The sequence below is a fragment of the Netta rufina genome, assembly GCF_964035555.1.
Source record: "Netta rufina genome assembly, chromosome: Z".
Lineage (NCBI taxonomy): Eukaryota > Metazoa > Chordata > Aves > Anseriformes > Anatidae > Netta > Netta rufina.
The window spans coordinates 11,166,908-11,191,186 of NC_140126.1; the positions used below are offsets into that span (position 1 = coordinate 11,166,908).

The 24,279-nt window shown below is 41.0% G+C and overlaps 1 protein-coding gene across 1 annotated transcript in view; it reads right to left on the bottom strand.

Moving 5' to 3' along the window:
* Positions 1 to 3,393: 3,393 nt before the first annotated feature.
* Positions 3,394 to 24,279, bottom strand: part of PLCXD3 (phosphatidylinositol specific phospholipase C X domain containing 3) — a gene marked incomplete at both ends in the record, with an annotated part of 86,030 nt that continues 65,144 nt past the window's right edge. Inside the window, one exon of the mRNA XM_084304781.1 lies at positions 3,394 to 3,550. Within this exon, the coding sequence (XP_084160907.1) occupies positions 3,394 to 3,550 (157 nt within the window). The remainder of the gene's footprint in view (positions 3,551 to 24,279) is intronic.

Here is a 24,279-nt window from a genome sequence, read left to right on the forward strand (position 1 = left end):
TTGAATAAACAGATGTTCATGAAGATCAATAGTGTAGACAGGTATTTTTCTTCTGATTGGCTGATTACAGTCATCTGACTTCCCATGCAGGAGTGCCCAGAATGCACGGGTTCGGGTAGAAGCCTCCCAAATGAATCAGGTCAGACAATTAGTCTGAACCAACCCTGCAGTCCTTCTGCAAGCATTTTGTGGTTGAAATCAAAAAGTTCTAGCTGCATATGAATGGCAACACGGGGCTCTACAGTGGTCCAGTTGTGTTGCATAGTCCTTTCTGGCTTGTTCTTTTCTGGTGAAATCTCCCAAATTGTTATCAACTGGGAGTGTATCCCCATCAGGACAGTCCAAATAAAGTTTTGGTGCCTCACATATGAAATCACCAGAAAAGTGTGGATAGCATGCTCCCCTTTTTTATTTTATTTTAGTAATTAAGGCAAGCTTGTTTACCTGTCCCCTTTCATAAAGTGCTGTGCTTCTCCAATATAAAGGAGATGGACAGCTAAATTAAAACAATTTTTGACCAAAATTTAACATTTTCCCCCATTAATGGAGAAACTACGTGATTTGTCTATTATCCTTCTTGTCAGAGGATTGTTTTTTTTTTTTTTTTTTGCTTTGCTTTTATTTTCCAGCACCCAAATGACAATTAGAATACAACTGATGCTACGCAAATATCTCATAACAATGCTAGTAAGCTCAAGATGTGATACAGCTCTATATTTATTCATATATACAGGCACGCACACACACATACACACACTTTTTCTTCAATAAGCAGAACATTTGCTTTGAGTACACCTTTGTGTCAGCAAAAAGCCTGGTGTGTCTGGCATGTTTGAGCCAGGGGTCCCAGGAGGAACTCAGTGTTGGTGCTCTCAATCTAATAGAATTTGAGTCAGTATCCAGAAGATGAAACCTATTATTTTTTGTTCCACCTAAAGATTCAGATTATTTTAACATATTAAAAGGATAGTTTAAATGCTTCAACTATACTTTAAGTAGCTAAAGAATAACAGAAAGAATCTGGAAGCAAATAATCCAGTGAAACAGAAGAATGAAAAGAGCGTTTCACATCACATCTCCAATAAATTAGCTAACATTTTCATCCCACATAGAAGAAAAGGTACTGCTTCATAAACTGTGCAAAATCCACAAGATTTAAGATTGCACAGGGTTCAAGAACACATGCACTTGTTTCATTTTATGTGTCCATTACTTTAATTTTGTTTGGCAAGCCTGTGAAGATTGAAAACAAAGTGCATCTACCCACCCCCACATCATGCTTAGTCATGGGTGAAAGCACCAAGTCCTACCCCTTCCTTGTTCAATGCAAAGACGGGCTGTGGCTCTTGGTAAATTTTTGGATCAGTTTGGGTTAAATTTTAATGCTATAGAAGTACTAACTGGCTTAGATCACAGATTTTACTAAGGATGAGTTTTACAGTCATAGTCCATACAGAAAAATCTGCTACAGAAGGAGGCATCATAACTTCATAACACCTGCAGATTTCTTCAGGCAAATTTATAACACTCCTGTCCAGAAGCCAGATCACCACTGTGCAAGTGTGCATGGATGTCTTTGTATCATATACATACATTTAAAACGTGTCTTTATAGTACAGATGCACTTAAATGTTTCTCTACAATACACACACACACACACTTTTTCCAAGGCACCCTCTCAGTACAAAATAGCAGCAAGTGTTCATTTTATTCCACTTTTTAAAAATAAATTAAAACAAAACCAAAAATAAAAATAAAAACATAAACATAAACATAAACATAACCAACCAACAAACACCCCATAACCCACCTGTTTGATGAGACCATTTAAAAAAAATAAAAAAATCTGATGGTACATTGCAGCCCTTACCATCTGACAGAAAATAACAAAAGACCCCATGAAGCCATTCTCTCTTCTTACTCAGTGGAAAGTTCTAGTATTATCAATGGAAACTTTACATTAGTCTTATCCTATAAAGCAACATTTCAAAGAGAATTTTCCTTGTAAAGCATCTATTGGTTTGCACAAACAAAATGTTTTGCTTTCCAAAGTTGTGTGCATATGCATTGATGGATCTAGGACATACGATTGATGGTATCCAATTTGGTGTCATACACTTGCAATGCTTTTATTTTATAATTCACTGAATTTTCCATATAATTGAGTTTTATATGCTTCATTAAAAGTAGGGTGATAGAGGTTCTGCTACTAGAACAGTGCCATTCAGTAGACTTTCAATTTTGTGTTATGCTGTATTATTTCCTGCAAACAATGTAGGGACTATAGCATAATGTTTTTAGCCAGATACTGAACTACTACACTCTTTAGTACAGCAGTTTTTCACTGATTAAACTGGCACTGGTTTTGTTTTTTGTAATCAGCAGAGGAGCGTTGTGTTTACAGCTGCCCTAAAGAGAAGCTCAGACTGCACCTACATTTTTAAAGAGTAGATTTAAACCTACAGAAAGCCTATTTCGGCTATGGGACAAAACCCTGCCCACCTTATAGTACACACAGTTTACTGATCCCATGCTCATTCCACAATAAACACAGGAAATCTCCCTATTAAATTCAGTGGATGTTGGATCAGACTTCTACATGACATTAGTCCTGGGAAGGAGCGGTGCTCCAAGCTGGCCTAACTTTGCTTCTGCTAAAGCCATGGAAAATACACACTGGCAGCGTACAGAGTTAGTACAGAGTTAGGCCAGCACTATGTAACTGCTGACTTTACCTAGGGCAAAAACACCGGAAAACCCCATTTCAAGAATGAAAAGCAAGCAAGATTTAGTCTGTGCTTTGTGCAAGCTACATAATGCATCATGTTTACTGTCCACTAACTATGAGTGCGTTGGAGACATGACTTTGTATTTACTTCACAAAGGCATTTAAATCTGTAGCTCACTGATAAATAGAATCCATTAAATCACCTAACAGATGAAGTGTAGCGGCTTAAAATTTTAGGGACAGATACACTGTCCTTAGTCCTCTGGTGTATTGTTCACACCTTCGGGAATCCTGCTGTGGGCAGACAAAGGGAAACACACATCCCACTGCACTGAAAGCACATTTCTTGGCACTGTTCATAACCACAGAAGACACATGAATCACATTTGGTACCTCATGGAAAACATGTAAATGGCCTTCTTTTATCAAACACTGTAAACATGGTTAGCTTTGCTCTTCACATGAAACACAAATGTAAAAAATGATCATAATTGATTAAAACACTTCCCTTATGCCCACCCACTAAAGCCCTAAACACCTCAGAGGGTGTTATAGGAAGATCAACGTTTTACAAGATAATTCTTTTAAAATGCAATCTTTTTTTTTTTTTTTTTCTTTTTCTTTTTCATTTTAAATAATGCAACAACAAACATATTAGAACACTATCAGGTAGTGTCATCTTCACCTTCATCCAGGGCATAGTTGAGCTTTATGACTGTGCTGATAAAGTCACCGAGTTCTACAAAATCTGCAGTGATAATATTCACACCACTTTCTCCTGGTTTCTGAGTTCGGACCCACTGCATCATTGCGGGAAGAGCCCTAAGGAGAAAACAGGAACAATAATTACTCATAAAGCAGTGAGAGAAATATAGGATTTACTAGCAGTGACTCCCGTTGATCTTACTTTGTTTCTAAGCGAAGCACATGAGAAAGGACAAGGGTTACTGCTCAGGCTTTTTGGGAACCCTACTTTTTATTCTCTGTGGAAATATTATGTTGATTTTATTCAACTTCTCAGTAGAAAAGAATAAATGCAAGGTTATACAGGCTCACAGTGATTACTGATCTTGCCTAGGGGTACAGGAATGGACCGGACACCTTTTCAGTATCATATGGCCATATGACTCCACGGGAATTGTTTATGGAAAAAGAAGCAACAGAGGACTCAAGACACACGCAAAGTACATTTGACATGTTCAAGGAAATACTGAAAATATTATATTTGGGGACACGAAACAACCATGGTTTTTATAGTATAAGTACAGCATATCCTCAATACTCTTTCTTTCCTAGTACTAGTATCCCTGTCATAATTATATTTTGTCATATACAAGTGATTAATAACTGAAATAAGAAGCACTACAGTCATATTCAGTCTTTTTAAAAATAGCATATCTTTATTATGTGAGACCCCTAGTGCTGGGACACTGGGGTATAAAAGATGTCTCCCTAACCGGGTTGGTGAATATAAAGAAATCTTTCTGATATCATGAAAATATAAACTGGTGATCACTAGAAATGTATATGGGAAAACAAAGGACTCCCTAAGTCAATAAACAAGATCCAACGTTCAGAAGACAGAAGTTAACAAGTTCAAACAAAATATGGTACAGATTTTTCAAAACAAAAGTGTAATTGACCATTGGAACTATTAACAGACACGGATTTTACTTGTCGCTGGCCAGAATCAGTCTTAAAAAAAAAATAAAAAAAAGGAAAGGTTACAATTACCTATGATTTTGCAGGTGAATGCACAACATAAAGGTTTAACTTCTGCAAAACATCTGTTCATATGCTTAAATACATTGTAAGACATATGTCTAGGACCAGTAAAGCATTTTATTTCACACACTGATTCATTACAACTGAAGCACAGGCATATATATGCACCAGCCCATAAAACTGAGCTTAAGCAATCTACTGTAAAAAAAAAAAATAATAAAAAAAATTGGTATCTTTAGATTTATGCCATCCTGGAAAGTTGCACTCACTGGACAGTAACAGATGCAGGTGTGGTGTTATGTATTTTGCAGTGCCTGGGCTGTTTGAAAACTCAGGACATCAGAAACTTAGGATCTCAGTAAAATGGCTGGGACCACAAAACCAATCAAGTCTTCCTCCTCGGAGATCTTCAAAACAACCTGCTCTAGATGGCCTTGAGCTGGGGGACTGGACCACACAACCTCTAGAGGCACCTTACAACTTCAATCATTCTGTGATTCTGTGAAACAGCTACCCAGAGCAGCTGAAAATCCACCTCATCTTCACAACATTGCTGAACACTGAGGGAAGACATGAGGCTGTACATCTAAGATGGCAGCATGTTGCCTTTGTCTTTGATATGTGCCTGCTGTAGCTCAAAGAATTGCAGGTTTAAAGGTGAACTGAGAGAGTACAGGCAGGCACAGATTTTTTTTTACTTCTGCATATGCTGATACCTTTGACATATTAGTCTTCCTTGAGGCATAAGTACCTTCTTTTGGTGTCCTTTATTTGTTCTGAATCTGGTTCTGATATGTAATTCGGCCTTGAGACCATTGCGCTTCCTGTCTACACACTCAGTCACATACCCTGAAATACTTTTTAATTTTTCCTACTGTGTTGTTATTAATTCAGTCTTTAATAGACAGTCATGTTCCTTTAAATAGTGTTTTATTTTAAACTCAGTTTGCCCTGCCATTTCATCTCCAAATAGGATTGGTTGTAAAAATGGGTTGTTTACATTTTACTGATATTTCAAATAAAACTCAGTTGCACGACCCTTTGTCCATACATGATTTGTTAGATAAAGTCACAGAAATCTTTTGTTCAAGAGACTGACAAGTGTTCAAAGGTAAGTCAAAAAGTGAATCAGATTATCCAATAAAAACCTTATTTGCATAGTAAAGCCAAAGAACACATCGTGGAAAAACATATACCTGAACAAAAGATTTTACTGACCTTAAGGATTTGGTCTATGCAACTCTGCTTGTGACAGAAATTCACAGAAAAACACATACATTTTCCCATCTTCCTCCCACAGTGCCATCTTGAAAATGGATCTAGATCACTGACTGTAAGAAACCACGCGTTGCTCAGCTGCAGTACAAATACATGCTCACAGTAATTATTAGAATAAGCTTGCTTTAACATTCCTCAGGGTGTCTTTGTGATAGCAGCACAAACCTTGTTCACCCTTCCTTGTAATTTCCAGTCTCTGCATGCCTCAAACTAGTAATTGTTCTCATTAAGGGTTTTAGTAAGAGGAACACAAACCATGCTGCGTGGCAGCCACCTACATGATTGCGCTCACAGAAACCCAGTGTGTACCATGGTCTTAATGGAAATTCTTGCAATCTTGATAAAAATGATTTTGTGCATAAGGATATGCAAGCCTCTCAGCCTGCAGACCAACCTTGACAGCACCACTCTGTGTTAAGCAGAACCTGGCTCTCTTATGATTCTTATGGAAGCTGTTGCTGTCCGCATTTCAGAGTCTCACTGGGGATCTGTCAACAAAGGTTCTGATCCTGACCCTGTAAGGGCTGGGAACAGTCCAGCCACATCAGCATGGGCTGCAATTGTAGATACTCAAGGTTAGCTCTCTCTGCTTCTCGGCAAAAATAATTCCACTAACTGCAGTGGTCTTGGCACACTCTCATTACATCCACACCTGCACTGCACTAGTGCAAATAGTTCTTATAATAATCAAACAGGTTAATGCTGGTAGCAGTGCCAGTGATGTCAATGTTGAAACTACTGGGAGGACAGGCCCCAACTCTCCTTACAGTACAGGGCAATTCTTATTCTCTTCACCCTCCCATACCTCAGCTGCCTTTGCTGCAAAGGATGCAGTGGGAGCTTCAGAAGTTAATCATAGAATCACAGAATAACCCAAGTTGGAAGGGACCTGGAAGGATCACTGATTCCCACTCCTGGCTCTACATAGTACCACCAAAAAATCAGACTGTATGTCAGAGAGCGTTGTCCAAATGCTTCTTGACCTCCAGCAACTCGGTGCTGTGACCACTGCCCTGGGGTGCCCGACCACCCTCTGGGTGCAGAACCTTCCCCTCACGCCCAGCCTGACCCTCCTCTGTTGACCTGAAACCAGATGGATGGTGATCAACCAGATGGATGACCTTGAGATAAAAAGAAATGAAGTTTGTTAAGCAAGACCTTCTCCTCATAACAACTCCATGCTGTTCCCTCGGGTCCTGTCGCTGTCCCCAGAGAGCAGAGCTCAGCGCCTGCCCCTCCGCTCCCCTCATGAGGGAGCTGCAGGCCGCCATGAGGCCTCCCCTCAGCCTGCTCTGCTCTGGGCTGAGCAAACGAAGGGGCCTCAGCCTCTCCTCATACGTCTTGTCCTTCAGACCCTTCATCTTCTCCATAGCACTCCTTTGGACACCTTCTAATAGCTTTATGCCCTTCTTATATTGTGGTGCTCCAAACTGCACACAGTGAGGCTGGAGGTGAGGCCACACCAGCACAGCACAGAAGGACAATACCTTCCCTTGACTGGCTAGCAATGCTGTGTTTGATCACCCCAGGGTATGGTTGGCCCTCCTGGCTGCCAGGGCACAATACTGGCTCACATTCAACTTGCTATCAACCAAGACAGATCCCTTTTCATGGGGATGCTCTCCAGCATCCCATCCCTCACTCTGTACACATAGCCAGGGTTGCCACATTCCAGGTGCAGAATCAGGCACTTGCTCTTGTTAAACTGCACGTTGTTGGTGATCGCCCAGTCCTCTCATTTGTCATGATCTCTCTGAAAGGCCTCTGCACCCTCAAGGGAGTCAACAGCTCCTCCCAGTATAGTACCATATGCAAACTCACTCAGTATACTTTCAAGTCCTGCATCCAAGTCAGTCATGAAAAGATTGAAGAGAACTGGACCGAAAATGGAGCCCTGTGGAACCCTACTGGTGACTGTCCACTGGTACAATGTAACCCCATTTACCAGAACCCTGTGAGTCCAACCCATCAGCCAATTGTTCGCCCACTGCATTATCTATTTGTCTAGCTGTATGCTGGGCATTTTATCCAGAAGGATTCTGTGAGAAACAGTATTGAAAACTGCTGAAATGCAAAAAGATTACATCAACTGGCTTATCTTGGTCACAGAATCACAGAATCATTAAGGAAATCATTAAGGTTGGAAAGACTTTCAAGATCATTTGGTCCAACTGTCCCCTTACCACCAATATCACCTGCTAAACCATGTCCCCAGGCACCACGTCCAACCTTTCCTTAAATACCCCCAAGAACGTTACCTCCCTGGGCAACCCATTCCAATGCCTAACTGCTCTTTCTGAGAAGAAATGTCTCCTCATTTCCAATCTGAATCTCTCCTGGTGCAATTTGAGGCCATTCCCTCTAGTCCCACTAGTTACCTGTGAGAAGAGGCCAAGCCCCAGCTCCCAACACATTTCCTTCAGGTACCTGTAGAGAGCAATAAGGTCTCCCATGAGCCTCCTCTTCTCCAGACTAAACAATCACAGTTTTCTCAGTTGCTCCTCACAGGACTTGTATTCCAGGCCCTTCACCAGCTTCGTAGCCCTTCTCTGGACACATTCCAGGTCCTCAATGTCCCTCAGTGACCAGTCACCAGCTGGATTTCACTCCATTTACCACCACTCTCTGGGCCTGGAGGTCCAGCCAATTTTTAACCCAGCAAAGAGTGTACCTGTCTAAGCCACGGGCTGTCAGCTTCTCAGGGAGAATACTGCGAGAGGCCATGTCAAAGGCCTTGCAGAAGTCTAGGTAGACTACATCAACAGCCTTTCCCTCATCCACCGGGTGAGTCCCCCGGTCACAGAAGGAGATGATGTTGGCCAGGCAGGACTTGCCTTTCACGAACCCTTGCTGACGGGGCCTCATCCCCTGGCTGTCCTACCTATGCTGTGTGACTGCATTCAAGATGACCTGTTCCATCACCTTCCCTGGTGCTGAGGTCAGGCTGACTTCCCTGCAGTTCCCTGAATCCTCCTTACAACCCTTCTTATAAATGGGTGTCACATTAGATGTAGCGCTTAGTGATATGGTTTAGTGGAGGACTTGTTAGTGTTAGGTCAGAGGTTGGACTCAATGATCTTGAGGTCTCTTCCAACCTAGAAATTCTGTGATTCTGTGATTAAAAAGTCTTCAGTCATCTGGGACCTCTCCAGTTGACCATGATAGCTGATAGATGATCAAAAGTGGCTCAGCAATCACATCCAACAGCTCCCTCATCATCCTTGGGTGAATCCCATCTGGCCCCATGGATTTGTGACAGTCCAGGTGGAGCAGCAGGTCTCTAACTGTTTCCACCTGAAACCAGATGGATGGTGATCAACCAGATGGATGACCTTGACATAAAATAAATGAAGTTTGTTAAGCAAGACCTTCCCCTCATAAACCCATGTGTTGTGGGACCTCAGCCCTGTGAATAAATGCTCCAAAGCGCACACAGGATGGAAAGTCATACATTAGCATGTTACAAACTAAGAGCTGGGTAGCAGGAAAACCTGAATATGCAGAATGCTGTCAGCCCTTTAAAACATATGTAAGACTTTTCTGTCCCACAGCTGTGAAACTCAGCCCTCAATGGCAGAGTAAGAAGTTTCAGAAGGAAGAGTATCTAACTTCTACGGTTGCAAAAGCCACTGTAGAAGTCTGAACCATGGACACAAAAGGGTGCTGCTTGCCTTAGCCTCAAACCACACAGAAGGAAGGCACAGTGGTCTGCAAAGCCTTAGAGAGGAGCATCCACCTTTTGTTGCAGTAACTCATGCAATGCTTTCACAGCACCGCAGATCCACCAACCTCTGTGTGGGCTAGCCAGACAGGGCACTCCTGCAGGCCCACACAGCGCTGCCCCACCAACCAGCACCTGGGGTTGACTCCTTCGTCCTGTCCCCTGGCACTGGGGCAGGGCTGGTGGTACCAGCAGTGTGGAAAAGCAAACCATAGGATGGGGAATTGAGCCACCATGGGAAGGCTGCTCTGAGGAAGGGACTGGCACTTTACCCAGCTCTGACTGTGCACAGCAATCTCCAATCTTTGCAAAAAAAAAAAAATCTTCTGTCCTAAGGAAGTATGTAGGATACATCATTTATTTGCACTCAGAGCCTGCTGCCCTCACATTGCTGAAGCAGAAGAACAGGGCACTGAAGTGACATGGACAGCCATGACATGTAAAAGCCTCTCCACACGGCCAGTGTGACCCACCCCACTGCCATGCTCCCCAGCAGTCTCCTGCGGCCACCCAGATAAGCTGGGTGGTGCATGTGGAAGGGGGACTGTGGAGGAGATGGGTGTAATAGGGACATACACACACTGGGCAATGCCATGTCCTACAGAGACATTTGTGGCTGCATTTCTTCTGAGTCCAAAGCTTTTCTCTCTAGATGGACCTTCACTGGGTCTGTCAGACACATCAATCATTTGGGCATGCCTTCGGTATCGAGATGACTTACATCAGTGCCGTGGAAACATGCCCTACATCACTGTCTCAGGCTTTTGTTGTTGTTGTTTGAGGAGCCATGTACTTTCTCATATACTGTTGCTAGAGTGATTTTTATTTACAACTCAGTAAAATCTAGTCTCAGCTTTGACAGTTACTTTATTACCTCTATTTTCCCTGTTCTGCTTGCTTGCTCTTATAAACAGAAATGTGTGCAGGTGTTTTTTGTGGTTTTGTTTTGTTTTTAAGTTTTGCACTTCTTTGAGGAACCATTTTCTGATGTGCTAGAGAACTTACCTAAGAAACTCTGCCCTAAACTACAAGACATGCTTGGCCCTTTTCAAAGCTATTTAACGCTCAGGACGACTTCTTTATTTTCCTCGATCTGTCAAATATCTCAGGTGGACTCCAATGGAATTAAACTTTGTTTGGAAAATAATAATATATTCAAGTAGCTTCAGTTCAAGCAGCAAAGCTGAGAGGTGCATTATACGCTTTCAGAAAGAAGATATGACCTAACTAATTGCATTAAAATTCTCTTTTGAAAAAATTTGCTGTTAGGCTATTTTAGCTCATAAAGAGATTATTTTTTTTTAATGTCTGAGTCATCACAGCCTGACAACATGACAGAACATTAACAGCAGCAGTGCTCCACAACAGGACCTCCCATAGTGAAACAGCCACTCCTCTCTGCAGAGCTTTCAAGGGAGGAGGAGGAGGAAGAGAAGTAACTCTGCAAGCACAAAACAGAAGGGGTGTTCACTGTTTAATGAGAATTTGAGCACTAAATGGCAGACAACAGGTTTTCTTTTAGAGTGTAAAGAGACACTACAACCTAATCCAGAAAGGGAAATGGGTCTCATTTCCAGAGCGCAGAGCTGTCTAGCATTAAATGCCCACTACCAGCAACACCAGAGAGAACTGAAGCAGGTCCACTTGCTTAGGGCAAAAGTTAAATACTCAGGGCACTTCCTCCCACTCCAGTGAACCACAAAGCCTTTTGCAAATAGGTGTTACTATTAGAGAAAAACAGCTCTCCTCTGCAGGAGCATGTGCTCATATGAGACAGAATTAGAATGCTTACACTTTAACTTTTCCCACCCTTTCATCCAATTTTACTCATATTTGAAGAACACCGATTAATTCTGGAGCCGTAAGTCAGCACATGCTGACTTTTGCTTTTTAAGGATGCTGAGAATTCATCGCTCCAGTGGGAACAGTGGATGTCTCGTGTGTCTCTGAATCATAAAAATCATGACTGGAAAGAACCTTGAAAAGTCATTCAAGTTCATACAGCCCATCCTGAGGCAGGATCAGCTACACGAAGATCAACTACACAAACTACACCTGGCAAATGTTCAGTTTAATCAGTTCTTAGAAGCCTCCAGTGATTTCGCATATTCTACAACCTTCCTCTGAATTCAGAGCATTTCTACATAAATATCCATACACATTCTCACTAGCTTTAATGGGATGAGCCAAAAATAGATGCAACCAAAAATACTGGCACTATGGTGTGCTATTCAGAAATGTTCATCACGTCCACATACTGTTCCCACCGATGAGAAACTGTTCATCACTAAAGTTTCCCTGCAAAACACAAACCATTCCACAGTGCATCATTCAACTGTGATTTTCATTTATTTATTTATTTATTTGGTGGTAGAACTATTTTAAAAGGTTTATGTTTCTTTTTCATGCCAGCCATTTGTTTCTGTCCCCAGATCACAACTTACCATTCTCTCAGTTGTGTTAATAAACCTCCAGTGACAACAGGAAAGACAGCACATGGAAGTGTTCTGGATTAAGAGAAATAAATCAACCGTGTTCAGTCTTACCTTGTCCCAAATGGCCCCAGTCCACTGAAGAGAATTGATTTATATCAGGAGCTCATAAATGTTGAATTGGCACAACCAAGGAACAAATGAACTAGCCACGTACAAGCATGGACCAGCTGGGACAGAACTCCTTAAATCTGCTTCTTTAGTTCTCATGTCCTCTGGGCAGCAGCACTGTGGTCATAAAATTGTCACTACCAAGGCTAGATTGACTAGAACTAGAAAATTTGGGCAACACTGGGTGAAACAAGTGAATTTTGTTATTCATAGGCTCAGAGAAACACAGGTGGGAACTCCTTTTCCAGGATCGTGAATGGACATGTTACACTGCCCACGAGCTGTCAGGTTGCAGGTACAACCAATGTTAACATCCAACAGCTCTGAATGTATTCTTCTGAAATGTTTATCTATAATTCAGTCATATCCAATTGCTTTATACAGTTTAGAAGCACATCTAATCAGATGACACAGACTACCGTGCTGGGGCCAGATGAATATTTTAGTGTAATTGATCATAGCACTGTACTCTGCAGAGTCACAAGGGACCAGATGTCTTTGCTCTTCTATTGAGCTGTTGTTGCTTTTCTGGATTTCATTTTAAAGGGGAGTCAGAAACGAGCTCAAAAGTGCCCTTTTCTGCCCTCCCTTCAAAAAAATTTCAGCTGTATTTATTGTACCTACACCTCTATGCTTGTATAAAAACGTAATGGGATATTTAATAGCAGCAAGTGATGGTTCTGGAGGTGATTAGTATTCAACATCCTATTTTCCTCATTATGTTTTTAGCCATTGCACCTTGAGCATTAACTAATACCATTAGGAACATATCAGCCAGTAAAGGCTTCAGCGGACCCCATATTCTCAGAGATCTCACTAATGAGGCAATGATAGAACTATGGCCACTCTCCTGGCCTACATGGTGGGGAACTGAAGTGGGAAAAAAGCAGAGCTAAAAGCTTTAACTTCTACCACACAAACTGAGGCATTTAGCTTTTATGACATGAGGCCTTGTAACACGTACTTCTGGTACATGATAGTCCATGGATTAACTGGAAAAGTACTGTCTGTCCTGAGGATGCCTGACGCCTGGCTTTTCCAGTGATGGAGCAGATCAAGTCAGACAAGCTCTGTAACTGTTCTAATCTGTCGTCTCTTTGGAGATCACACGGGAGAGGAACATCTCCCACTTTCATTAACAGTGGTGTTAAGTCCTAAGCTGTGAAAACAGAGGGGAATAGAATTGCCATCATTTCCTAATCAACCTTTCAGCTGAGAGATCTGAGACCTGTTCAGATGCCATTCGTGCATTCAGATGCGCTTTTGTGGGTCAAAGAGAGAGAAGCCTGAACACCCATTTATCAAGTTCACCTGCTTTAGGCAGTTGTTTCATTCCAAATGGAAATCTGGCTGTTCAAGAAATGCTAAGAAAAACACAGCAATGACAGTAAGAGCAGACTATAGAAATTAAAACTGACCTTAGCCCATTGCCCGTGAAACACAGAAGTTCTGTTTTACACAAGAAAATGTTCTGCCACCCATCAAGGGATTAGCTACATATTTGCTTTTTGTTTTTTTCCTCTCATCTTCTAGTTCTTTAAAAAAGTTATAATTTATTTATAAACTCATTATACTTGTTTCACCGCATTAACACCATTAAAACTGTGTGTTACAGTTGACCACAGAACAGGGACAGCTTGGTCACCTGTGTCACCTGTGTGTAATGATCTGTCAAGTGTTCTTTCTGCTTTGTGTCCCCAGATCTTTCACTGACATTTGTTGTCAGTCCCTGTGCTCCCTATCATGTCATGATCTGAGTTGTCAAGCACTTCCTGAGCCAAGCTAGTATTGTGTTTTTTTTTTTTCTTTTTTCTTTTTTTTTTTCCTTCTAATTACATGAGTTACATGATTCCCATTGCAAGGAGTTAAACACATTACTATTGTCACACAGAATTATCTCCTTTTCACATTGCATAAACATTTCTATTTTACCGTTCTGCAGCACCCACCTACAGAGCTGATAGAACTGAACAGAAACAGTGCCAGCTGATTCTGAGTGCCACAAACACATAACCTTAGTGGTGCTGCATCATCAATGCCCCTTTCACTCTTTCTAAGCTGCAAGAAATACAGCTGATAAAATACTGGTAAGCCTCATTTGTACAAATCCAAACAAGGAACTATGCCATTACAGAAACTTCCGTGAATAAATACCTCACAAAAAAAGCAGACCAGCATTGTCACCAATGGCAAATCACTATTAATCAAATGTGTTTATTCACCACTAAGCTGCTTTTTTGATACTTGTTTTTTTTCAGTCCAGGTCTCTTGCCCAGACTTAAAGCTAACAAAGCTCTACATAGTGGAAGGAGTCCTGTTACATGAAGTAAAGGCAAATGACTAGACCCAGGAGGCTCTGAGGTGTCTTCCAAAAAATGCTCATAAGTACATCTTCATCAGTGATGGTGGCTGGGGAATAATTTCTTACTACCTGGAACTTGTGGGTGAATATGTTAATTAAGATAAAGCCATCAGTACTGTTACAACTACAGTACATGACTATGTCTACTACGAATTCTGCCACTTACAAAGGCTGCAACTTCCCTGCCTTTATCACACTTAACAATTAATCTCCTACCTTCTGAAGAAAGAAGGCTTGAGTTATTTTATGCTGTATTTATGCCATGTTTTGAACACCACCAAGGAAGAAGCCCCAGGCAGGCAGCAGGCTCACCCTTCCTGCCTTCAGGCAACTCCAGCTACCCACAGTCTCCTGAAAATGTGTCCTGAACATGTTACCCACACTGCCCACGGCAGCCCCCAGCTCCCAGGCATCCACAGCAGCTTTCAGGTATGGTGCAGATCAGTCTCACTGCACTGATCTGACAAGTGCCTGAGGGGGTATAGCTGCAGGCTGCTACCATCTCCCTGCTTGTAAGGTGCTTTGTGTACACTACATATCCTTTTCTTCTTCTCCAAAGCATAGCACATATGTGTTCTGCCTTGTGCCAGCAGACAGCGAGGCATCAAGATGCTCTGCAAGTCCTGTGGTGGAACACTCAGCTGAAAGCTGAGAACAAGAATAAAATGGCCAGGGTCAACCAGACAGCTAGACAAAATCAAACGCTGACATTAGAGCTACTGAAATTATAATGGACTAACTGGAATCTGAATCCATACACGTCTCTGACGAATCATGCTATGCTCGGAGACCCAGTGGTGGTATACAACGTGACTACCCAAGTGGAACTGCGAGCAAGAAGCCAGAACAGAGCAGAACATTGTGAGAAAGGATCCCGTACCATGGTCATGGGCTGACACAGACCTCGAGAGGTCAGTGCCACAAGGCACTTTTGTCACTGCAAAACTTCTCTCTCTTTAAAGCCTGCAAATTAGAAAATAATAATAATAATAAAGAAAAGAAAAAAAAAAAAGAATCTCACTAAAAGTGAGTATATGTTTCAAAACTGCAATCTTAAAAAATCGTGTCTTCTGGGTGCCCAGCAACAGTCTGACAGAGTACGAAAACCCCCACCTTCTCCCCTTGCTAACAGCTCCCTTCCGGAATCAGAGCGATGCATTTTGCACTAAGCTCAGAAGTTTTCACAACAATTTTCCAACCTGTCATCAGGGGCTAACTACCATATTTTCTTATGGGTCTCATGACAGATGGCATTTTTCTTACAGCCCCATCTCCTGGAAATCACAGTACGTAACAATCCTTTTTTTCTAAATGAAAAAAATAAATGCTCTGATGTTATGGAAACAAGCCAGGAAAGAGGAAGCCTAAGTGAAAACAAATAATAAGATAACTGAAAAGACTTCAACTAGTTATTTTTAATACCTTGTTCATTTCTATTCAAAATTTCTTTTTTTTTTTTTTTTTAATTTGGCTGTTCTTATTAATAATTTGATATCCTAAATATTATAATCAAAATAGAAAAAAAAATAGATGTCATTTTGGCTTCAAAGGGATTTCTTATGCTTTAACATAAAGGACAGCTTCACAGAACAGTATAAAAGCGTCTGTAGTTAGTGCAGCTGCACTCAATATTCATATTCAAATAAACAAGCAATTACAAGCAAGAGATACAAATGGTTTAATTCATCTTGAAATGAGGGAAGAAAGCATGTGTACATGCAAGAACAAATATGTAAAAAGCATTAGCTTCACTGACAGATGAAAGGACAAATTTTTCTAGCTTTGGCCATCTTCCTACCACACCGAGTGATGCCTCTACCACTTGTATGCCAAGGAGCTTAATGAAGGCACCTCACCACCATGGAAGGGCTCCATGTGCAGCAACCTGAGACATAATTGGGTTCTGCACTGTGTAAGGGAAAGGAACCCACAATTTGTGTCATCCGTATCTCCTCTCCTTGATTTTTGCTCCTCAACTTGACATCAATTGCCATCAGACTGTTTTCATTTCATGTCAGCTTATGCCTCCCACATCTTGCCCACACAACCAACCCTTTAACCAGTTTTTGGCAGTGATATAAAATAGGGCCAGCTATCTTGTGTATCAGTATCAGCTGCACTTCAACCTCAAATTGTGGGGCACTACTAAACTCCATGATATGCAGTAAGGAACACAGGTTGCATAACTCAAATATTTAATGGCTCCAAGTGCTCTTGCACAACTCCCACAACATGCCCAGGAAGATTAAGAATTAAGAGAATTAAGGGACTGACTTCCTCTAAAGTGCAAAAAAGTGCAGGAGCTGCTTTTGGAGGTCCTAGCAACACATGTAGGAGCAGAGAGTACATAGAAAACAACTTATTGTGCAGTGATTTACAGCAAGGATAGGGGGTGATTACTGGTTTTAGTCTGCAACGAAGTTGTAGCCAGCACTGGACTACTCATGATCAAGGTTTCCTCCATCAGCCTTGACCAGGGGGTTCATTTTCTCTGAGAGTTGCCACCACGCGCTGCCTGGAACCTTTCAAAGAGCTCTCCTGCTGAGGGAATTGGTAGGGGACTCCAGGTATGGAGCTGCCCAGTTACTCCCCAACTCGTGATTTCACTTGCTTTTGATGGCTTAGCCCCTCCCTCGTTACAAAACTCAATTTCTTAAACAAGTAAAATTTGAAGGATGCAAGAAATAAAAGAGAAAGAACATGGCAACAAATTAAAAAAAATTAAAATGTTGTGCACAGAAGAAACACCCTGAAATTAGACGTGGAGAACAATGAAAGACTACCAAAGCAGAAAAGAAAAGGGGATTTTTACTAATGTTTAGCCCTGCCCAGCAGCCTGCATGCAAAACACGTGAATTAGCAAAGTGATTTTGAACAAAAACTGCTTTTGAGTAACTAGAAAAATGAACAAAGAAGTATGCATCACCATCAGGGAAAACAGAGCAGCTAGATGGAAGGCAGGGTGTATTTAATAAACTTCTGGCTGCCAGCACCATCACTTTGCTGTATGACCTGTAACAGAACTTTGCACATTATTCATTGAACAGTTTCCACTGAAACAGATACAATAAATCCAACTTAATTAAATAGATAATATATAGATTTTTCAGTCTAATAAAGTAGCCCGTAAAACTAATGTTTTTTTACCCAACTACCTGCAAATGCTTCAAAATTAAACTAAATCTCACCTATATTTGAACCTTTACTGCTGAATACAAAATAAAGCAATTTCCATTTCCTTTCAAATCAAACTGCTCTAAGTGATTCTAGTTTTTTTGTTTCATCAGGTAGATTTACAAGGAGTCTGCAGAAACAGAGCTGACAACCAGAGTACACAAAACTGCACACAGCTGTTTGCCATAGTACCTTGTTTGGTGTATTCCATAATACATTATTCAGAGATAGATACAATGTAGAATAATTCATACTGAATTCACTGTTGAAAAATGCTAAGAGAAAAACCACATTCAAATCCTTCCGACTGTTGTGTCCCCAGAGAAAGCCCCAGTGAAGAGCTTGTGGCATTCCCAGGAAGCTAATACCTGATTCTTCAGAGAAGGTGGAAATAAGCTTCATTTGTGAAACATCACTGAGTAGATCACAACGAAGCAATCCACCCAACAATGCTGAAATGGAAAACTGTGACATAAATCACTGCCTTTGAAAAAAGCCCTTTGAAAAACAGGCATTTTTCATCACTATTGCTGTCTGGACAACAAGAAGAACCAGAGAGTATAATATGAGCATCAGGCTTGCATATTCAAGTAATGGAAATTCAGAATAATTACAGCTCTGATTTGAATGATGTTGTGAAGAAAAAAATCAGGATGCAAGATGGTGGGGGACAAAATTATATAGGAGCATACACAATTTTTCAGTTAATTAAAAAAATTAAATGTCTAGTTAACGTTCAGCATATCCAATTAAACCTTGTTTTCTTGCTTTCTGCTCTTTTAAAATTTAAATCATTTTAAATGAGGTGTCTTTAAAGTTATTTTGAATTTGTCAAAGCACTTCAATATTTCTAAAACATTAAGCTGGAAAATATCAAGATGAAATGTTTTCCTACATATTTTCATCAAATACAATTACTTTTCAAGTGTGACCAAATTTCAAAAATCGCATCAGTGCTTCTTACAAATCTGTTTTTCTAGCAAGTTTCTGTTTGGCATCAACATTTCTCCCTAATGTACACATCCCTTCATCAGAGGTACCACCTTGTCTAATTCCTGCTGCCGTTTCTTTTGACCTACAACCATCCTCTTATGTAGACCGGAGCTCCTCCACCTTTTCCTCCACCAAGCCTATATGTCCAAAACTAGTTTCATCATTTTGTTTTGCAAGGTCCACATCAAACAGATACACATTTTCAAACCCATAGTACATTGCTATCATTGTTCCCAAGGTTTTCATCTAAACCATGCTTAAAAACTTCACATAATCAACAAACAAAATGAAGAACTGACATTCAGTACCAAGCTCTTGGTTAGGTCTTGGTTACGGGTTCAAGATGCCATGATCACTCTGGTATGGTTATGTCATTGTGCTGACCTCTGGGAAGCACCTGATTTGGGTTAGCAACTGTAACTCATCTTTTTTGGAGAGTGGTGAATGGTACACAGAGGCCTCGGGCCCAGCAGTGGTCACTGCACAGCAGTAACACAAAACGTCAGAGCAAAGGCCAGCCCAGCAGCCAGACCACAGGTTGTGCAGGTCTAGGATCTTCAAACATCAACTCTCTTTGCAACAGCTGTTTAATCTCACAAGAGCAGGAGACTGAGATGCTTAGTATCCTTTATACATTTTCTGGCTTCTTGCTCTGGCTTCTGGCCTCACATAGCAAAACCAACTTTGTTAATCATCATGATCCCAGAGGCAATATTCTCTAAATAGTATTCTGGGCATTCCTGTGAAGCATTTAGCAGGAGCAGATTTCCCTGTGCAAATCCTTGTTCCTTCTGGTTGTTTTTCAAGCAACCCAGTACTAACAAGCCCCAGACACTCACAGAATAAGCCCTGTGCTACACCAATTATAATTATGCCACACACAGTGTCCAGGACACAGGGCAGAATAGCCACTTCTCTTTCATGACAAGAAATTCTTGCTCTGGACGCAGCTGGGGGAGACATGCTCATGAGGCTCTTCCTGCCAGTATGCTCCCAATTCAGCAAGACTTGTCCCCCTAACACAGGCAGGTCTGGCTCTGACTTCCCAATAACCAGTGGGGCTGTGAATGAATACCGCAAGTATCTTGTTCATCCACTGAAACAGGTTGGGAGGAATCTGCTAACTAATTATCTCTCTCCTTTCAAGGGCTGATAAAGCTCATCTTATAAGCCGCCAGCTTTCTTACCTCCCATTTTTCCAAGAGGGTTGTAAAACTTCACTGCTCTGGTGGCAGGAAGCCCTTCTCTCACTTCCAGCCTAAATTTATTTAGTCAGTTTATCACTGTTGCTCTTGTGAGAACACTGGCCTTTAGCCTAAACTGTTCTTTTCCCTCTTTGGTATTTATTCCCCTGTGATATTTATAGACAATAATCACATAGCCTCTCTGGCTTCATTGTGCTAGGATAAACAAGACAAGTGCTCTCCATGTCTTCAGCAATGAATTCCCTGATTATCCCAGTAGTCCCTCTCCGCACTTGTTCCAGGCTTAACCACCTCCCCAGAACAGGGATGCTTGGAATTGCACAGGGTATCCAAAAAGATATCCAACAGCACCTTGGGCAGCATCATCGCAGCCCTTCTGTGCATGCTGAAAATGCACTGGTGCGTATCAAGATGGTACCACTCTTTTTCCCAGATGCTTTCTACTGAGGGTGTCGCTTTAGTCAGCCACAGGTGATACTCCCCTAGCCACCGTGCCTGGCTTCCCCAGCTGATGAGATCCCACCTCACCAGAGCATGTTCCCATTGCCATCACCCTGCATTTTGTACCACTGAATTCCAGCTTGTTTCTAAATTCTGCAGGTCTTAAGGTGATCCAGTTCTTCCTGTATGTTACTCCTCAGGCTGCCTCTAGTATGATACTGGCCTCTTTCTTTGTGTTAACAGCAAACTGCAATAGCACTCTCCTTTGGGTGAACCAAGGGTCCTTCATGGAAACGTTAAAGACTACCATTCTCTTTAAGGAATGCTACCATTACTTCCTCTTCAGTCTGGTACTTCCAATCAGTTTAAATTCCATTTCTGATGCCTCAATTCTATTTTGGTTGATAATATCCTATATCAATCAAATAACCCTTACCAGCTACATCACTGAAATCCAATAATCTACTTTTTCTGTAAAATTTCCATAACATTAGTTAAAAAAAATAATCAATACAGTTTGACACAATCCACCTATGGCAAAACCTCATCAAGATCTGCCCTACTTTCCTTTAATCTCTGTAACTTCAATTATCATTTCTTTCCAGTTAAGGTCGACTGTCTCACCTTCTCCTGAAAGCCTGTTGGAGCTCAGACCATCCCCCTATCATTGTAACGTAAGCAAATTTTACATTTGCTGCTCTCCACTCTAAGCCATTGTTTTCATAGATCTGTTTTAATATGGGCTATGCTTATGCATTTAGCAATTATGCCATTCCAGTTATGTCACTCTCCTCTTTGCTTGATTGTATCTAGTTCGTACAGCTTTTAAAAAATATCTACCTCAACACTATCTGGGGTCACAAAGAAGACCGCAGGAGGAACCCTGACAGTTCAGACAGTGGGATCTCAGCCTGCAGTTTGGCTTTTACATGTATCTTATCTTCCCAGGTTTCTGGCCTTACAGAGTAGGAATTTATCCAGCTGCACAGAGGTCTATCCGTAAGAGTCTGTGTACACCTAGAAACAGATCATTCAGCATAGAAATCTTGCTAATACATTCAGGTCTTATTTTTCATATCATTTTTGTATTAAATATTTTATATTAGATATGAAAATATGCAATATTGAAAAAATATGAACAAATATTTTCATATTATATTTTTTATCTACAGGATAAAAATCTAACTTCCAAGCTCCACACTGAATAAATGAAGCAGAACTTAATATAAAGATAACCACTGTTAGTACAGTTATTTTAGCCAACTCAAGAGGGTCCATTTTTAATGCAGTGGTGCTACAGTTCATATACTGCACTGTGCTGCGGAATCCACTGGAAGGAATGAAATCCACTTACGTCAGTCTGGCAGGTATTTTTGCTGACCTTTGAGCCATGCTTTTTGCCATTTGTTATTGTCAGATTTTATAATAAAATGCTAACAGTCATCTTTTCTTATAATTCAACCTTATAGACAACGGTCTTGAAATGGCTCAGTGATGAAGCAATCACTGGCAACATAACATGATTGGCACCAAAATTCAGTTCTCTCACAAAGCGAAGACATCGTCACTAGACTCTTCCACACTGCATATTACTGACTCTAGATTACATCGTGCTGTCTACCTCAGTTTCAAATTATTTTAAATTTTAAAGTGCCAGCTGGGCCATCTCACTCAACTTTCTTATAGAAAAAATAAAAACAGGTTCTGACTTATTTTTCCTGGAAATAAATAAATAAATAAATAAATAAATAAGTAAAGGTCCTGGAAATATGACACAGAACATTACTCAGATGACAGACTCCCCCTGAAGAACTCTGTCCTTCTACTGTGTCTATTTCCATGCACACTGGGTGAATTATTGTTGTTAATAATACTGCTATTTTGCTTGGCCAGTTGTACCCACCATATACGTAATGGGTAAGACTGTAATTTCCAATAGCCGTGAGCAAAATTAAAATGGAGATTAGGAATGAGAAAAAAAATACGTTATTGTCTGTAGACTGTCACTTGATCAACAACGATAATCCAGGGAATGGTAAAGGCTAGGCACTTCAGTGCTAGACATCCTGTGTGATATTTCATAGATCGGGCTTGAAACCAAGAACTTCTACTCTGTGACAAAATCCAGCATTTCAAAATGTGATTCTATTTCAAATTAGAAAGCAAAGTGTTGGCCTTTCCCATCACATAAAGTTCAAAATCTATTTCTGAATACGAAAGTGAAAGCTGTGGATACAGCAACAGCATTAAATATTGCAATTAGCACTGTAACATAAACCTAAAGACAAGATGGAATTAATAGAAGTACAAAGTTGAAATGTTTTGACATAAACTGTTTTGCTAAAGTAGACTTCTCCCTGGAGAAAAACACTGAAAGATGCAGTCTTGAAAAAAAAGCGTAGACTAAGATATCTGCAGTTTTCAACAAAATGCTGCACCAATGGGAACAAATGGTTTTGTAATCGCTGGGTCAAAACAATATAACATAAGCGTGTACTTGCTGCCACGACTAACAAATCTAACAACTGTAGACCAAAACTTTAAAAAAGGAAATAAAATATTAACTAATATAGCACTGAAGTGATCTCATCTTAGCTTTAAAAACTAAGTTTTGTGGGTTTTTTTTTCAAGTGCAAATGATGATTTGGAGAGTTCTTACTGGTTCTGATCTGCACTATAAATAGTCAGACATTGTGAGAAGTCTCATGCTTCCAGTAATACTGGTAACTTCTGAATTGATCTCATATTTTATTTAACAAATACTCCACACTGATGAACTAGGGTTGCTATACCACAAATGAAACAAGCCACATCACAGACCACCAGGGAAAAAGTAAACTAAAAAATGCATTATATAGCTTGTAAAAAGTGTAGCAAGGGATTTCAGAGGAGGCATCAACAATAAACTAAAATCCTTCTGGGGTGAAGCCAGGATAGATTTCAGTTGAGATATGCCACAGCAAAGAGGGCATTCCCTCATCCTTCGGGACATGAGTCATGCTGGATCACTCTGCTCCATCAGCAGAAGACCACACAGATCCATCACGTCAGTCACACAACCAGTGTGAGAGCCACTGCGGAGGCTTGTGTGCCTCTTGTGAAATACACATCAAGCTGCACATGTACCAAAAAGCAGTCCCCTTCCTCCTACATACTTCCCAGGCCAGATGCTGCTGGTTGGCCTCAGGCCCTGCACCCCTCCAGCCAGCACTGACTCAGCTCTGGACAGCACAGCCTCTGTCCATGTGTCCCCATAGGCTGGCACCTTGTTGCGCATCAGTGGACATGTTATTTAAGGCACAACAAGAGCTCACAAGCATGGGCCTGGAGAAAAACACACACAACTCACTTAAAAAAAAAAAAAAAAAAAGCAAACAAAAAATGCAAACAAATGACAACAACAAAAACAGATAAATGAATAAAGCAATGATTTCCCTGCCAGCTGCTGTGAGTCTGCATCTCAGAAGAGGTGTACCCTGAGAAGAGCTGCTCAGTGCAGGAGCAGACAGCTGGGATGGTCAACCCTGGCTGTAAGACCGGTGGTGGCTGCAAGCAGGAGACAAGCCCAGAGGTTACTGAGAGGGAGTTACTGTAAGTGAGCCTGTGGTCAGTCCATACAGTACATTTCCAGAGTTACCACCGAATAAAGGAAAGTCCTGCCTGAGATAGAAAATATTTTTCTAAGAAGCAACCTACCTGCAAATCTCATGAGAAATAGCTTACAAGAAAAACATCCAGATGCTCATCATATGATTTCCTATTTCCACAAATGCTCCTCAGACTGTAGCTCTCAAAGAAGAAAGCTTTCCACCAAGAAAGAAGAAGCTAACCAGTTGCATTTTCATCTTCTCTGTTTTATTGCAGCCAGACATGAATAGCATGACAAACTGTGTGAGGGAGAGAGGGAGCCAGCAGTAAGCACCACAAGGTGAGAGAGATCATTATCAACCAAATGCTTTCTGATCCGAGATTAACAGCAGGCTCAAAAGAACTTACTGAGCACAGCATTAAACAAGGGCGAGAGAGCGGCTCTCAGGGCACTTCATTTC